General features: G+C 38.6%; 2 protein-coding genes across 10 annotated transcripts in view; both read left to right on the top strand.

The window, feature by feature from the left end:
• ATR (ATR serine/threonine kinase) overlaps positions 1-6,396 on the top strand; it is a 40,066-nt gene extending 33,670 nt beyond the window's left edge. Inside the window, exons 40-47 of the mRNA XM_065072958.1 lie at positions 77-277; positions 601-744; positions 1,474-1,624; positions 2,461-2,617; positions 2,750-2,903; positions 3,830-3,981; positions 4,228-4,333; positions 5,718-6,396. Of these exons, the coding sequence (XP_064929030.1) occupies positions 77-277; positions 601-744; positions 1,474-1,624; positions 2,461-2,617; positions 2,750-2,903; positions 3,830-3,981; positions 4,228-4,333; positions 5,718-5,891 (1,239 nt within the window). The 3' untranslated portion in view covers positions 5,892-6,396. The remainder of the gene's footprint in view (positions 1-76; positions 278-600; positions 745-1,473; positions 1,625-2,460; positions 2,618-2,749; positions 2,904-3,829; positions 3,982-4,227; positions 4,334-5,717) is intronic.
• A 1,014-nt stretch (positions 6,397-7,410) lies between these two features.
• XRN1 (5'-3' exoribonuclease 1) overlaps positions 7,411-16,836 on the top strand; it is a 35,837-nt gene continuing 26,411 nt past the window's right edge. For 4 of the 9 annotated variants that reach the window (XM_065072981.1, XM_065072975.1, XM_065072979.1 and 1 more), the window contains exons 1-9: positions 7,417-7,620; positions 10,244-10,476; positions 11,784-11,881; positions 12,248-12,357; positions 12,446-12,556; positions 12,793-12,875; positions 15,077-15,164; positions 15,291-15,459; positions 15,667-15,734. In XM_065072981.1, the coding sequence (XP_064929053.1) occupies positions 7,546-7,620; positions 10,244-10,476; positions 11,784-11,881; positions 12,248-12,357; positions 12,446-12,556; positions 12,793-12,875; positions 15,077-15,164; positions 15,291-15,459; positions 15,667-15,734 (1,035 nt within the window). In that variant the 5' untranslated portion in view covers positions 7,417-7,545. Of the gene's footprint in view, positions 7,621-10,243; positions 10,477-11,783; positions 11,882-12,247; positions 12,358-12,445; positions 12,557-12,792; positions 12,876-15,076; positions 15,165-15,290; positions 15,460-15,666; positions 15,735-16,836 lie in introns of all 9 variants that reach the window. The other 5 variants (XM_065072980.1, XM_065072977.1, XM_065072974.1 and 2 more) reach the window with 3 other exon arrangements.

Consider the following 16,836-nt stretch of genomic DNA (forward strand, 5'->3'; position numbering starts at 1 on the left):
TATTAGTTAATGTGAAATAACGGTAATATTTACAGTGTTTATTGCTAACTTTTGAACAACTCTTTTTTTTTTCAAGGTTGATGGAAACAGCTCAACATTAAGCATGAATATTCATTTCAAAACACTTAAGAGATTAGTAGAAGAGCAAACTTTTAGTGAAATTCTCATTCCCTTGCAATCTGTAATGATACCAACTCTTCCTTCAGTTCCTGGAACACACGCCAACCACGACCCTTTCCCTGGATGCTGGGCCTACATTGCAGGCTTTGACGATACGGTGAGCCTCTAGTTGTCACCTCATTTCAAAGTTCATGTCAACAGATGTAGCTGCAAATGTGTCTTGGTTCCCTAGAAACGGAGGAGTGAGTAGGAAACTTCATAATTACTTTCATGGACACTGAGTGGCTTCTGTCATAACAACCTGAGACAGATATGTGGTCTCTTGGTACTTAGATAAAGTTTTGACCTGAGGTTAATATGATGTAGCACCATGGAAGTGCTAATGTGATTGGTTGCAATGTTTGGTTTTTTTTACAGTTAGACACTTCAGTTTGTATGATATGATACAGGTATTAATAAAAAATTATTATTTTTCTTTAGGTGGAAATTCTTGCCTCACTTCAAAAGCCAAAAAAGATCACCTTGAAAGGCTCAGATGGGAAATCTTACATTATGATGTGTAAGCCAAAAGATGATCTAAGGAAAGACTGTCGGCTCATGGAATTCAACTCCCTTATTAATAAGGTTTGATGAGTTAGACAATCAGGTGCATTGTACTTATTGACCAGAACAAAATGGTGAACTGTCTAACAAAAAAAAACCGCACACTCTTACCTTGAGATAAAGCTTAAACTGTTGCAAAATATCTTATTTCAGCAGAAATCAATAGCAATTGATAATGTGTAACTTCTTACAGACTTATGGTAACAACAATAAAATAGAACATTTTGCCAAAACAATCACTTATTCCAGCAAAAATACGCAGGAAAGGTTGTTTACAGTAAATAAATAACTGCAAACTTTCTGCTGTCATGCTTCGTATTTCTTATTCAGTATTTTCTTACATTTTTATGAGAAATAGGTAAATTCATGTTTTCATACTAGAAGTGTTGCCATACTAATTATTTTAGTTACGTTTTACTTCTTGGCAATATGGTTAAGGTACTATGTCTTCCATGAGGTTAAAGCAAATTATAGTATCTCTGAAGCACTAAAACTCTTATTTCAAATATTGCTTGTAAGGGATTTAAGCTAGGTACAAGTTATGCAGTTTGACAATTTTATTACAAAATTATCTTTTTAAATTTACTTTGGAGAACAGATGAGCATTTTGCTTGCATTTGACCTACCGCAGACAGCAAATTTTAAGTTCTAAATCTTGTGATTGGAAAATAGATATAATGGTTAATGTTTATTGCTACATTTTGATCATATCTGTGTTATCTGTTAATCTTGTTATTCTTTTATGAATAGTGCTTAAGAAAAGATGCAGAGTCACGTAGGCGAGAACTCCATATTCGAACCTATGCAGTTATTCCATTAAATGACGAATGTGGCATAATTGAATGGGTGAACAATACTGCTGGTTTAAGAAATATCCTGATAAAACTTTACAAGGAGAAAGGTAAAGAAATATATTAGACTATAGTAATATTTTAATTTTTTAAAGGCATTGTATCTTTATTATTAAATGAGACAAACAGCAAAGACTAAATTCTAGGAAGATGCAGTCACGTGTATTTTTAACTATCTGCAATATATAATTATATATTTGTGATATATAATTATCTATCTGTAATATATAATTATTTATATATGTGGTAGATGTTAAAATGAAAGACAATTGGTGTTTGCAATAAACGAGTTCCTTGTGAGAACTGATAACACAACCTTCTTAATGCATTCTTTTATACAATGATGTATATAATTTCAGCAGCAGTGCAACAGCATGGCAATGTATGTGCAGCACTGAGTAATAGAAAGGACCGTGGATTTTTTCTTTAGATTTGGTCTGTTGTTTTTTCATTTCTGTTACATTTGTGTGATTTGATTAAGATATAATTGAATCAAGGTTGAGGGTACAGTGACTTTCCAGGGAAAAGATCAGATTGCTTTTGAATTTCTTGTTAACACAGCAACTTCCTGGTCAGCGCAATAACACTTTGGGAGGAAATTTCGTGCTTTGTCTGGGTGTATGCAGTCATCTGGGAGTCTGGGACTCCAAACATCTCAGCTTTGTGAGGGTGGGGTTTTTTGTTTGTCTTTCAGTTAACATTATGATTTGTTATTTGCTTTCCAGTAACCCACCACCACCACCACGTTCTATGTGTTATTTTCCATTTGTTCATTTATTTCAACTTTATGCAGGTGGTTATCTTCTCTAAAATAAACACTGTAATAGTATGTATAAGGCTTTATGTTTGGGGTTTTTTCTAGTCTAATTGAGGAGGTCTATTACAGGTATCTATATGACTGGAAAAGAATTGCGCCAGCATATGCTTCCAAAGTCAGCACCTTTGTCTGAAAAGCTGAAAATGTTCAAAGAAGTCCTTCTGCCTCGTCACCCTCCTCTCTTTCATGAATGGTTCCTTAGAACGTTTCCTGATCCTACTTCCTGGTGAGTGGCCAGGGTTGGGCTAGCTCAGGAATACCTGCTTGGTGTCTTTCACTAAACATTAATGATGCTACTAGAAAAAAGACAGATAACCCAAGGCAGTGACTTCGACATATCTGATTCTTATTTCCACAGGTACAACAGTAGGTCAGCCTATTGTCGCTCTGTGGCAGTTATGTCCATGGTTGGTTACATACTCGGTCTGGGAGACCGTCATGGTGAGAACATCCTGTTTGATTCTCTGACTGGTGAATGTGTGCATGTGGATTTCAACTGCCTTTTCAATAAGGTGAGAAGTGCCACTCCTGAACCTGCTCTTTGTTTTACATGCATGTAAGTTATTAATTTCTGTTGTTGTCTTGTGTTGGGTTTTTTTTTTTCCCCCCCACTTTTTTTTACTTTAACGTATCTAATATTCTGTCTCTCACTTTGTTTCTTATTTATATCAGACAAACAGACTAGGGTATGTAAAGAGTACGTGATTGTTCTGTATACTGCACTAATGAAAGCGAGCTTTTTTATTTAGCCAGTATCAGATGAGCTCATGTGGATACACTGAAAAATAGCCCAAATTTTTGTGTGTTTGTATTTTGTAACTCTCCTCTCTCCACTGCCACCCTCCAAACAAAGCTGCAATTACTACATTCAGAATTCTACTATGAAGAGTTTGATGGGTTTTTTACACAAATTCAGCACAAAAAAATCCAGTGGGTCTGTAAAAATGAACAGCAGGAATTGTGGCTGGAGTGGGATTTGGAGTTTTGGTGTTTCTGTTGAAAGATGCTTTTGGTGTGGAATATGTGCTCTCTTTAATTTAGATAAGTGAGGCAGAGATGTTGTTAGTTTATTTCTCCTGCTTTCTTTTTAGTGAACCTAAATTGCCCTGCACAACCCTTATTTTAAAAAAAAAAGTCTTTGAGGTAACTTGCATGTTATAAAGGTTAGCATTTTGCATGAGACTACAGAGCAGCTGTACAAAATTTTATACCGGTATCAGTGTAGTAAAGCAGGGAAAAAGGTGATTTGGATGTTGGTATCCTTTATTCACTGTAATTTCTCTTTAACAGCTGAGGACTGTGGTGTGAGCAAACATCTCTTGTCAGCTAGAAAACTGCCAGTGACAAAGATGGTGAAAAAAAACTAAAACCAATGCAAATGTTACTCCTTAATAATGCTTAAAATGCTTAGGGTTTACTCTTCTTTATCAATATAAAGGGAGAAACTTTTGAAGTTCCGGAAATTGTTCCTTTTCGTCTCACTCACAACATGGTTAATGGGATGGGTCCAATGGGAACAGAAGGTCTCTTCCGAAGAGCTTGTGAAGTCACAATGAGGCTCATGCGAGACCAAAGGGAGCCCCTAATGAGGTACTGCAACTAGTTTTGCTATGAACTCGGGAAAGGTTCTCTGTGGTGTGAACATCTGAAACAGTAACTGCTGGCGAATACGCCAGTTCCAGCATATGCCTGTCATGCAGCTCAGTCTTACCATGGCATGCAGTTAAATATAAAACAATATAATTATTCAGCGCTAACTTTAGACTCCTGTCAGTGTTCTTGGTTTGAAAATTATATGTATTATATGTATCTTATCCTTTTAAAATTTTTATTTAGTGTCTTAAAGACTTTTCTCCATGATCCTCTTGTGGAATGGAGTAAGCCTGTTAAAGGAAATACAAAAGCACAGGTGAACGAAACTGGAGAAGTTGTCAATGAAAAGGTTAGTTGAAAACAAGCATAGCATAAGATATTCAAATGTTGGTTCTGGTTCCAAGTTCTGTATTTTCTAATTGAAACCCTACCTTTCTTGGTTTTTTTCTTTAATTTAAATATTCCTCTGGTTGTTTCTTCTTGATTATCTGTGTTCATAATTTTTATCCATAGACTATTTTTATTGATAGAAAATGTAACTGATCTGCTAAAGAACCAAACAAAACAAAGCCTGTTATTCTCTTAGTAGGACAAGATCAACAGAAACAGTCAGTATGAGAGAGGAGGCTCCTGCTTCCCCTCCCTCTGACTGTTGCACAGTTCTCCAGACTTACAGTGATGGTAACATCTGGAATCCTTTCTATGCATGTTTTTGTGCTTTTCATGAGTGGATGTTTATTACTGAATAAATATGTGCTTTGTTACATGTCAAGGAATACTTGGTTAAAATTTGCTTTAAAAATTTGGTTAAATTTTTAAAATTTGGTTAAAAAGGATTTCATATGTACTGTTTCTTTTGTAGCTGCTGATAAATACTTGATTGTTCATCCAAAATACAGCTTGCACAACATGTAGCATTTATTCTCTTTCCTCTTTGGAAAAAATTCTAATTTCTCTCTTAATAATTATGTGAAATAGCAGATAAAACTTAACAGAGCAGTGATAAACACAGCAGTTGGGGATAAGGGCAAACTACAGTACTGAAGCTGTATTTTAACAAAGAATGTGGCTGAGCTGTTTAAGCACAGAGATTCTCCTGGTCTTCAAACAATTACTAACCATGCTGTGTCTACATAACCTTTCTTTTAGTTACAGGACCACACACAGAGCTGTAGATGTTAACTGTTTGTTCTGGATTGGTGCCAATGTTATGCTTGAGCTTTAAAAGCAAATGTGTAATTGGTATGAACTAGCTACATTCTTTTTGAGTTGCTCAGCATAACCTGTTATTAGACTTCCTCATTTTCAGTTGCTCATAATTTTGGCCTAAAATTTACAGACTAGGGACGTTCTTTAATTTCATCCAGAATTCCAAGAAAAAGGCTGGGAAAAAATTGCATTTATTCCAAAGTAATTGTGCGAAACGTAAAGCATTTCAACCTTTTCAAATACGTATGGATAGCTTTTTCACTCTTCTCCAAAAAATGTATCTGTAAAAATGTAAAGCAAAAGTTATAACTTGACCAATAATCTGTCCACTTTAAAGAATTATTTTAAAAAGTGACTATCCTTTATTTTCAAAGTAAGTGGTGTAGACATTTGGGTTTTGTGTTAAACTGGCATATAGAAGTCATACGTGTCCTAATAAATGCTTTTGCATTTTAAGAAGTGGAATTTCATGGATAGTAACACAATTCTTTTTTTTTTTCCCCTCCTTTTTTTTTTGTTTCCAGGCCAAAACCCACGTCCTTGATATAGAACAAAGGCTGCAAGGTGTCATTAAGACTAGAAACAGAATAAAAGGCCTACCCTTATCTATTGAAGGGCATGTTCATTACCTCATTCAAGAAGCAAGTGACGACAACCTGCTCTGCCAGATGTATATGGGCTGGGCTCCATATATGTGAAATTTGTTCACTTTGGAATGATACCATTCACAAGTGCTGTAGCTATAGTATTCTTGAGAAGGTATTAATCAGTGATAACTGGTTACTTCTGTTGATTTGTGATTGTAAGCACCAGAAAAGTCTCCCCATCAACCCAAAGTCTATGTAAAATATACAATTTATTTGCAAGTATGTTATGAATACACTTAGAGATGTGTAAGGTGTTATGACTTGTGTTTTGTATACATATAGAAGGCAGTACATAGGAACTACTTAAAAATTAGACTGTGCAAGTTTCTGCGAGTTCCTTATGGGCATATGTGAAAAATTTTTGCAGTGTTGAAAGAATGCATTCTATCAGGTACTGTATATTTTTGTAAAGATTTTTCTCATTCTAGTTTATTTATAGATTAGAAAATCTGACATTGAAGTTTTATACTGATATGATGTAAAGTGGTTCTTTCAACTTTTGCTACATATAGTTCAGAAGAGCTTTCTAAAAATAATGAATATTTCTTTCCAGCAGTACATCTTGAATTTTGGTTTCCTTTGACGTGGCCTGGTTATGTTTAGAAAAGCATTGGGGATCTTAAATCTCACCATGCAGGAACTGGTAAAGTGTTACAATATTCTGAAACTGTTTCCTTAGCCCTTTGCTGCTGTGCTGGATCCCTTCTGAAGGAGACGCACAGGCAGCCGGTTCGGGAACTGTGGCAGCGTGGCTGTGCCCTGCGCTGCAGGCAGGGACCTGTGTCACTGCCTTTAACACACATTTTAAAGAAGGTTCTGGACAGGCCCTCTCCTCCCTCTCCTGTAAACCTGTGGCTATAGTGAGTGTTTCTCAGGCTCCATTTCAGGAAAAGTGTTTTGGTACGGACAAGAGTAGACCCAATACGTGAGCTTAGAGTAATGTCTCTCTAGGCATTCAAACTGTAGGGAATTGAGGGGGGAAACAGAGAAAATTATACCCTGTTACCATACAATGGGATATAATTGGAATTTTTGTATGGTATTTTTGTTTCTGCTGTTCCGAGGGCCGATGCCATGAGTGTTTGAACACAGTAATGCCATCTCCTGTGACTCAAGTCGTAGTTCAGCTGAAATCTGGACACTGCAGAGTAAATTTAAATATTGAATTTACAATGTTTATAGTAGTTTTGTTTCTCTGGGGAACTAGTAGGTAATCTTTCAAAAGCACAGTCACTGTCTCATAAACCTGAACATTTTTCCAAGATCTTTGGATTCTACCATGATCTTTGCAGTATGTGGCAGTATCGGGGTGACGTGACCTTTGATGGGCTTTATTGTTCTATCAGGGTGGACAGAACCTGACCGGGACGTGTGGCACCAGGCCCCGCTGTGGCAGTTAGCGATGGCACGGGGAGTGGGGTGCTGAGGCGCGTCCTGGGAGTTCCCGTGGGAGCCGGCGGAGGAAAGGGCGAGAACCGACGCGCCCCGCTTTGATCGTGACCGGCGGCTGCTCGGGCCTTGCCGGGCCGGACGCGCCGGGTCGGCGGTTCCGCCGCTGCCGGAGGACCCCGCCCTGCCCCGCGTCGGCAGCGCCGCTCTATCCGCCGCTCTCTGTGGTCGGCGCGGCTGTCAGCGCGGCGCGCCGGAAGGAGGGCGGAGCGCGGCCCGCGGTTGTTTGGGTCCGGCGGGGCCGTGAGCGGTGGCCATGGGCGTCCCCAAGTTCTACCGGTGGATCTCGGAGCGGTACCCCTGCCTCAGCCAGGTGCTGAAGGAGCATCAGGTGAGCCGGGAGCGAGGCGCTGCTGCCTGCCAAGGGCCCTTCTCCGCGGAGCAGGGGGGTCCTGAGCGGCCCCTCGGCGGGGCGCGGGACCGCGCCTGGGCCCGGCCGGGCTGGCAGGGCTGAGCCGGCGCTGGGGCCCGCTCGCAGAGACACGGGGCGGCTCGAAGCGGACGAAAGTGGCGGGATGGCGGCGTGCGGCCGCTGGGGAGCAGGCGAAGCTTTCGGAGCCCCTTCAAAAGCCTTAGTCTCCGACCCGAGGCCGCCGGGAGTGCCCTGCAGTTCCCGGGCAGTGCCGGCCCGGAGCGGATCCTCAGCCGCAGCCGTCCCGGCCCCCCGGCCGGGCTCGCTCCGTTCGCTTCTGTTTCTCCGGCCGTGCTGCCACAGAAAGCCCGCGGAGCTCCCCCGGCACCGGGTGGCCCTTCGCCTGCACGGGGACCAGCGGGTCGGAGTTCCCGGTGTCTGGGTTCAGTAACTGGGCACAGTAACGGCGAGGGGCAGGTTCTACAGCTCTGCTGCGTTTCCTTGCTGTTGCGTGTGTCGGAGTGTGTGTTAGTTGCAACACTGAAAAGTATGTTAAAGCTTGAAAAAGTAAAGCTACAAATAGTGCTTTTAGCAGTCAGGTAAAAAGTCTTGTTTACAGAGAAATCATGTTTGGGACCTGTTAGACACAAGTTCTTAACTGTGACCCGTTTTTCTAGTTTTAAAGTAATTTTCAAGGCTTAGATCTTTGCTTATGATTTGCTCGGTTTCTCAACAGTGCCTTACCCTGTCTGTGTGGCACGGCAGCAGCAGCGTATGCTGGCTTTTCAGCTCTTCTGTTAAAAGCCCGGGCTGCTCCCTGTGGTTTCTGGCAGCTTTAAACTTGTGTTGAAGGGCCGTGAGCGGTGGCAGGCTGGGCAGGCAGCCTGTGCCTGCTCTGACCGGCGGGATGGCAGCAGGGGCAGGACCCGGGGTGCTTTCTGAAAGAGGCTCTTAGAACTCTGAAGAGAAACCGAAAGCACAACTCGGCCTTAGGCATGCTGATGTCGTTCTCTAGTTAGTGTTTCTAAAGATTAGATGGTGTTCTTGGCTTAGGTAGAATACATATTCTGTATAAAAGAGAAAAGAAAATGTCTAGATTATTATCTGTGATATTAAGTTTCAGCAGTAGCATATATCTCTATTCTTCCTTTTCTCTGCCAGACCACTTGAATATATAGACTGACACATACAGCATCTAGAATGGGATTGTTGTTTGCTACTATGGAAAAACTACCCAGAATAAAAGGCAATTCTTATGTAAAAAACACCATTTTAAAAGTATCATATTATAGCTGTGCTTCTTGAAAGGCCATCTGTTTTCCTTATATATGCCGCTTCCCTATAAAAGCTTTAGTTTTCATCTCTTTAGAATGCTGCCTGTGCAATGCCTCTCTCTCTTTTTAGCTGAAAAGGGTGCCTGTGTGGATGATGTGGTGTCTGAGCATGTTGAGAGCAGTTTAGTTACTGAATTTAACTGTACTGAAGATTATTATGCACAGCAGAAGACTAGTTATTGCAGGTGAATGGAGATCCTTCCGGATCCTGCCCCTTGTTTCTTCTCTTCCTTGTTCCTCTTCCTGAAACAGAGTTGTGTTTCTTTTGTGTCTGGATGATAAATACATGTCCAACAACATGCCTTTCAAAATTATGTAAAGATTTGTCAGCAGCAATGCTGCAGGAATTCATGAAAATGTAGTTGTGCCTTTTTCCAGTTGCAATGACAGAAGCATTTTTATGAGCAGTTGTATCGGTGAATTAAAGAATAAAATTGTTTATTGCAAATTGCTCTTGTGCAAGTTTGGTGGTTTTGGTAACAAGGTAGATAACGGACCCTTTGATTCATCTGTTTGACAGTGTTTATGCTCTGTATGTTGCTTGTGTGTGTTCAGGGGAGGGATTTTTCTTTAAAAGAAAGCTGGACTGCTACAGATAAGGCTGTTATCAGAGCAGAGAACTAGACAGAAAAAACATGTTTGGAAAACGTGGGAAAGAAATTTATGCTATTATTGATAATTCTACTGCTTTTGCTGGTAATTGCCACTCTCTAGACTTGCAGGTGGCTCTTAGCATGGCTGAGGAGGCAGCGTGCAGTGTGCATGGTAGAAACTCATTAACAGGGGAGAGCTCTAAAGCTCTTCAGCTGGTTTTGCTTTTCAAATACTGTTGGAAACTGTGTACTCCACTTGGTAGTTTTTTTTGTTGTTTATGGTGCAGCTATACAAGATTGAATCAGTGAAATGAGGGGGGTTATATGTATTAAAAAAAAAAAATCTCTTCCTGAATAGCGTAATTTTATTTACTTTTCCCTTATACAATGTAGAAGATTGGCCGAGCACAGGGGACGTAAGTCCTGAGATACCAGCAACAGCCAGGATAGGGCAGGTATCTGTTCAGCTGACTTCACTGGGAAAATAATAATAGCGGATTGCAAGCACAAACCCGTAACCAGTCAAGATGCTGTTGGCCCGTTGGTGTGCAGCAGCTTCCAGGGAGCTCTTCCCACCCCAGCTCCTTGCCAGGAGTTGTTACTCTCAGCCGCGCCTTGGGCAGTGATTGCACCGCTTCAGCCGTCACCAGTGGGTACTAACTGTGGCTTTTGTAGATTCCAGAATTTGACAACTTATACCTGGACATGAATGGCATTATACATCAGTGTTCACATCCAAATGATGATGATGTTCACTTCAGAATCTCAGAAGATAAGATTTTTGCTGATATTTTTCACTATTTGGAAGTACTGTTTCGTATTATTAAACCAAGGAAGGTTTTCTTCATGGCAGTTGATGGAGTAGCTCCAAGAGCAAAAATGAATCAGCAGCGTGGGAGACGTTTTAGGTGAGAATATTTGTTCTTGCTGTGCCTTTAGGATAGTAAACACTTAAAAAAAATATTTACCTAAATGTATGCAATGAAAAGGGAAATATGAATGGTCCTGCCTTTGACAGTAGCTTTAATTTTTAGCTAAATGAGTGTAAAATGTTAATACGTAAAATCAGGATTCCAAAAGGGAAAATTTGCTTGTTACTTAGATTTTTCTTTGTGTATGCGGGACTTGGGGGCTGGAGGAGCTCTTTTCCTTGGAAATTTTCTGTGAAATAAATCTGCAGTGGAGCTTTTACAGGTGTCTCCAATGGCTTCATAAGCTGAGAGAGCCTCTGGTATTTGTGAATGCTAATTCTATTTACCCCTTTTTGGTAATGGTAACGGAATGGTCTTTGACAGTCGTAGAAGAAATGCAGTTTCTAATGAAACTCTGGTTTTCTTTTGATACCAGTTAGCATCCGAGCTCAAATACAGAGCTGCAAGTAGATTTCACAGTGTTAAGAATTATTTTCATGTGTTGGGAGATGGATGTGGAAGTTTCTTTAAAGACTGCTGTAAGGGAAGAAAGCCAGTGGTCAGATGGTACAGGGATGGTGAGCGAAATACAGCAGAAACAAACTGGGGGAAAGGTATAAAACAAAATGTTTTCAAGCTACTGGAGTTTGGTTTGGGGTATTTTTAAGGAAAAAAGGGAGCTGAAAGGAAAAGATTAAGAAAGAGTTCTAAACAGAAAATTGGAGTAGAATTGAGCGAAGGACAAAAATCTAAGACATTGGTGGCTTCTCTTTTTCTGGGTGAAAGGGCTAAGATATTTGTTTCTCTGTTACTAGTGACTGTAAAAAGTCAGTTCATCCCTCCTACCCTGTTGGTATTCCAAACTTGCTGCTGTGTTTAACTGTGTTACCTTTCTCGTTCTGAAATAGCGTTTTCAGATGTATAGATACTGAGTGTTCCTATTATTTCAACATTTTTCAACATTAATTTGCTTTTATTGTGATCAGCCATTGAATGATAATCTTGGTAGCCTAAATATTAACTGTATCCGAGTAATGACAGATTGTCGTCATTGCTAGCAAAAAAAAAAAAAAAAAAGAAAAGGAGCTAGTATTAAGCCTTCCAGTTATATGAGATACAAGTTCAAACTCTGTTCAGGAGCTAAATTTCCTTCCTCCCTCCCCCTTGTTGTTTTTTTTTTGAACACTCTTTTAAAAATCAACTATATGTATTTTGTCAGTGAAGATGTACTTAGGATGTTAACATTTGAATAGAATGAATCTTTCTCTGCTTCTTCTCTCCAACCATGTTTTTTTTTGGTTTAGATCAGCAAAAGAGGCAGAGGACAAAATAAAAAAGGCATTAGAAAAGGGAGAAACTCTCCCTACAGAAGCCAGATTTGACTCCAACTGTATTACACCAGGTAAGATAATTTGTTAATTATTTACATTTAAGTGTTTGAATGTATATCTTTGCATCTATGTTTTGGTACTTTTTTCCTATCCTAAGGCATTTTATTTAATTGGAAGACAGAGCTGATAAAGGCTCAAGTAAGTTGGGAACACAAGTTTTAGTAAGTTTTAGTAGGATTGGAATACTGTCTTATTTTAGAAGTTTTTTAGATTGCTATGGAAAAAGTGAAAACTCTTTGGGGAGGGAGGGGAACCAGCTGCCCCCCTCATCTCTTGCAAAATTTTTACTTGTTTTTTTCGTTAACACTTTTGAGATGTAACTGCAATTTGAATGTCTAGTGAAAAGCTTTGTGTTTAATTTAGATTTCTATTTTCAGGAACGGAATTCATGGCCAGATTGCATGAACATCTTAAATATTTTGTAAATATGAAGATTTCCACAGACAAATCCTGGCAAGGAGTAACAGTCTACTTATCAGGCCATGAGGTTATTGTATTTTGTTAATATGTATTTTAAATAATTTTTTTATCTTACAGAAAAATCTTATTGATGATTTTTGGTTTTATTTGTGCAGACTCCGGGGGAGGGTGAGCATAAAATTATGGAGTTCATCAGATCAGAAAAAGCAAAGCCCCATCATGATCCAAACACGAGACATTGTCTCTATGGCTTAGATGCTGACTTGGTACGTGCAGTTAAAATAAAACAAACACAAGTTTATAAAGTGTGCGTGTTTAATGTCTTCCTAAGCAAACAGGGTTTTAAAATGTTATTAAACAATAATATAATTATGTATTCCTGCTAACTTTTGAATTTGTAATGAAACATAACAGCAAAATTTCTTGTTACAGATTCAATCTTGTGTAACAGTTTTTAAAAAAAATAATTAAGTAAGACCTTTCTAATATCTCTTTGTAACAGATTATGCTGGGATTAACGAGTCATGAGGCACACTTTGCACTCTTAAGAGAAGAAGTCAGATTTGGTGGTAAAAAGTCTCAAAGGTGAAATGATTTAACTTTAATCTTGATATGTGATGAAATTAAATCAAAAACATACTGGGGCGCTAAAACCGTTTTTATTGATTGTATGCTAAATTAATACGATCTTAGCTTATTGTTATGTTGGTACACAAAATTAGAGAAATCAACTTGTTAAATTGTGCATTTGAATTAGTTTACACAGGAAAAATGTATGTTGTTAGGACAGTTGATTAAAAATAAATCCGTAGAGCTTTGGTGTGTTGTACTTCTTCCTTCATTTTATGAGTGGAGCAGGCCAGGCTCTCTTGAAATTGTTCCCATCATTGTCTTATGCAGGTATTGACTTTTAAAAATGTATTTATAACTCAGGTTTTGTACATGTAAGGAAATTACTAGAATAATTACTAAAACAATCTCTCTTAAAGTGCCTGACTGGATGCTCTTATTAGGGATTTGCCCATTTGAACTATCCTGTGGGCTACAGTCACTCAGAAAAAGGTGATTTGTTCCACAACTGTGCATGTACATGGAGCTATTTTGAAGTAACAGAAAAAATGATTTTATAACTCTTACTGTGGCCAGGTTTGTTCTGTGTCTCGGTTCCTTCTTTGAAGGATCTTAAGCATTTGGTGGATATAGGGAGGAGAGAAATAGACTTTTTTTTTGTACAGAAGAGATTTTGGATAATACAGTGATAAGTCATGTAAACATTTAGATAAATGCATTGTTTTTGCTAATAAAGATGTTTCTATTGCCAAGGACAACATGATAAACATAAAAAATAAGTATGCTTTTTATAGTCTTCCACAGTGAACTTTTCACTAATACTTATTCTGTTGATAATGTTGGCACGTAACATTGTAATGTTTTTAAAAGCCCTTAAGTCTAATCACAGAAAAGTAGTTTTTCCTTTTAAAAATAAAATAAAATAAAAGTTTAATGGCCTTATGAGGGATTAAATAAAGTATGAAATCAAAAGGCAAGGTGTCTTTATTCCTTTTTCCCTCAAGCATTGTTCCATATATGACTCCTGTAATTTCAGGGTAATATTGGTAATATTGACTGTTAAATTGACTGTTGGAATTTACAGGAATTATCTTCTGTCAATATTGTGACTTTTATGAGTAATTACAGTTTGAAATTTGGAAATACTAAAAATACATACAAATTAATATCTCTCAGCAATTTCTGGATTCAGGTAATGTGTTTGTTTTAACAGGATTTTCAAGTCCAGTGCAATGAAGAATAAGGGACAGAATGTTTGTAGAGTCTTGGAGGCATCAATCTGGATTTGTCAATATGAAAATTTCATTTAAAAAATGACAGAATTTGGTCTGAAGTTCTGTGCAGCCAAGTGTAGCTCAGAGTTCGTCTTAGTGGGCTTCGGACAAGCTTGTGTATCACCCACACCTTCCTCAGAGGATTTTGGCCAAAATCTGCTGTCTGGGTGAATGCCCATGTGTTTATGCTGGTTTGTCATTGGAGGCGGTCCCAGCTAGTTACAGTATCTACAAGTTGAAATAGTCCTTTACAAATTTAAAATACATCAGTCTTTAGCTCGTTAATCTTTGGTGTAGGTATTAAATGATTTTGGCCTAATGTTGGCTTGGGTCTTAAGTAATCTTAGTGAAGAGAGGGAGAGAAAGCAGAAGAGATGTTGACTAATTTATGCCATAAACAAACAGTAGGTTGGTCATTTTTTGGTGCTGTGTTGAAGCCCTAGATAATACATATGGAACATATTTTCAAGTCGAGCATCTTATTTTCTTAGAAGAAGCATTTTGAATGACTGGAGATGTAACCCAGCCAGTTTACACATGAATCTGTGTACTCTCTGTGTACTCAGACTAGTTCTAAAATACCTTAAAATTTATTTGGTTTGGTGCAAAGTTGCATTGTCCCTTTCTTGGACAATGGGATAATTACTTAGAAAATAGTTGATGCAACATGGAACTCCACAAAGCTGCCCCACTTTCTCTAAGCTAGCTGTTTTCCCTACGGTGCAGTGGCATCTCCTGTTTAGAAGGTGCTACTGCGGAATTTTATAGACTCAAGCCAGATGAATCCTAAAATAGATTCAAAGAAATGTTTATACATTATTTCTTCTGCAAAGATATAATCTTAGTAAGATTACTTGCTTTTAGGTAACCTTGGACTTATTAAATATTCATGTTGAAAGTGTGTTTATAAATAATTAATTTAATGTTTTGAATAATTTACAGAGCATGTGCGCCAGAGGAAACCACATTTCATTTACTGCACTTATCACTGATGAGAGAATATATTGATTATGAATTTTCACCAGTAAAAGTAAGTTCTAATGGAGCTGTGACTGAAAAAATGTGTGAGGTCTTATTATGCAAACATGGTATTAAAAATTATACTTCTGTGTGGTTTTGTGTTGTTTTTTTTGTTATGTTTTGTTTTCCCCCCCAGGACAAGATTTCCTTTGAGTATGATATTGAAAGGATAATAGATGATTGGATCTTAATGGGTTTCCTTGTAGGAAATGATTTCATTCCTCATCTACCTCATTTACACATTAATCACGATGCACTGCCGCTACTTTATAGAACATACATGGCTATCTTGCCAGAACTGGGAGGTAAGAACACCAGGTTCAGTTGTGGAAAGTAGAAATACTAACTTTCCTGCATTAAGGCTTATTGATTATTTTAGTTATGTTAGAATGTTTAGCATTTAGTATACATTCTGTAGACAGCCAACAAGATTCCATTCTATTATCTATGGAGCATTTAAATTAAAATTTTAAAATTACTAGTTTAAAAAATATACTTTATTTTCCCAATAGGTTACATAAATGAAAATGGGCATCTGAATTTAAAACGCTTTGAGAAGTATCTCACGAAATTGTCAGATGTAAGTAATTCTGAAATTGAATTGTGTAGAACGGTATAGTGTTTTGAATATAACCTCAATGCAGTGCCCTAAAATGCACCATGCTGTATTTTTAATGATAAGTGGTTCAGTCAGCTGTTTTTAAAGTAACTGGTGGGATCCAGTCCGTTGTTGTGTGATCTTACCATAACATAAGAGGAAAAAGATGGAATCATTTGATCTGTGCTTTAGCATAGAGGTCTCATCGGTAGAATCCTGATGCTCCGTTCTCACTGAGCAGTGGGCAGCAGTAGTGGGCAAAGTGTGTGCTGCAGGCAGCAATCAATATTCTGTGCTTCCCCTCCTGGTCAGTTTCTTTGGGGGTAAGCTGTGTCTGAAGATCTTGGAGAGCAAGATTTTTTGTAGGTTTTTTATGAAGATCATTGATAAAGAGCAAAGAAACATTGTTCGGAGGCAGGCATCAGTATTCTTCATGAGCTAACTGGGGTGCAGGAGGCAATCCTGTTAAGTGCTACTGCAGTAATCCAGCCTAGAGGTGAGAAGAGGGATAGGCCATATAGAGATGGAAAGGTCTCAGCCTTCTACTGAACTCAGAAGGAGGGAGTTTGTGTGGTGTCCCTGCTTCAGCACTGTCTTCTGGTTCCTGGGTAGAACTATGCAAGTGTTGAGTGTGCAGCACAAGACTATATTACCCAGACCCTATATACTTCCACTACTTCTAGAGTTGATAGTGAAGTGTGGAAGTTATCTAACTCTTTTTGTTACCCCTTGCTGCCTTACTGAAAGAAAACAAAATATGGCTTGTGTATATGTTATATATTGGTAAGAAAAAAGATCTCTAACATTAATCTATTAGTTGTAGCTCTAGGGCAAGATGTTTATGTATGAGTGACTCTAGATACAATGTTATACACGTACTAAAAAGGTATTGTCTGTTAGCACACTAAATTTGATGTCCCTGTAGGGGACTATGGTGGGTCCTTGAGTTCCCTGACGGAGGGCATGGCAACAGAAATTAGCCTTGAAGATACTAAGGCCTGCCCGTGAGAAAGATGGGAGTAAAGGAGTATCAGGAGATGTTAAGGATGTACCCGTGAGAGAGAAGGGAGTAACAGAGTAACAT

Source organism: Columba livia, chromosome 9 (assembly GCF_036013475.1).
Source record: "Columba livia isolate bColLiv1 breed racing homer chromosome 9, bColLiv1.pat.W.v2, whole genome shotgun sequence".
NCBI classification, from domain to species: Eukaryota; Metazoa; Chordata; class Aves; order Columbiformes; family Columbidae; genus Columba; species Columba livia.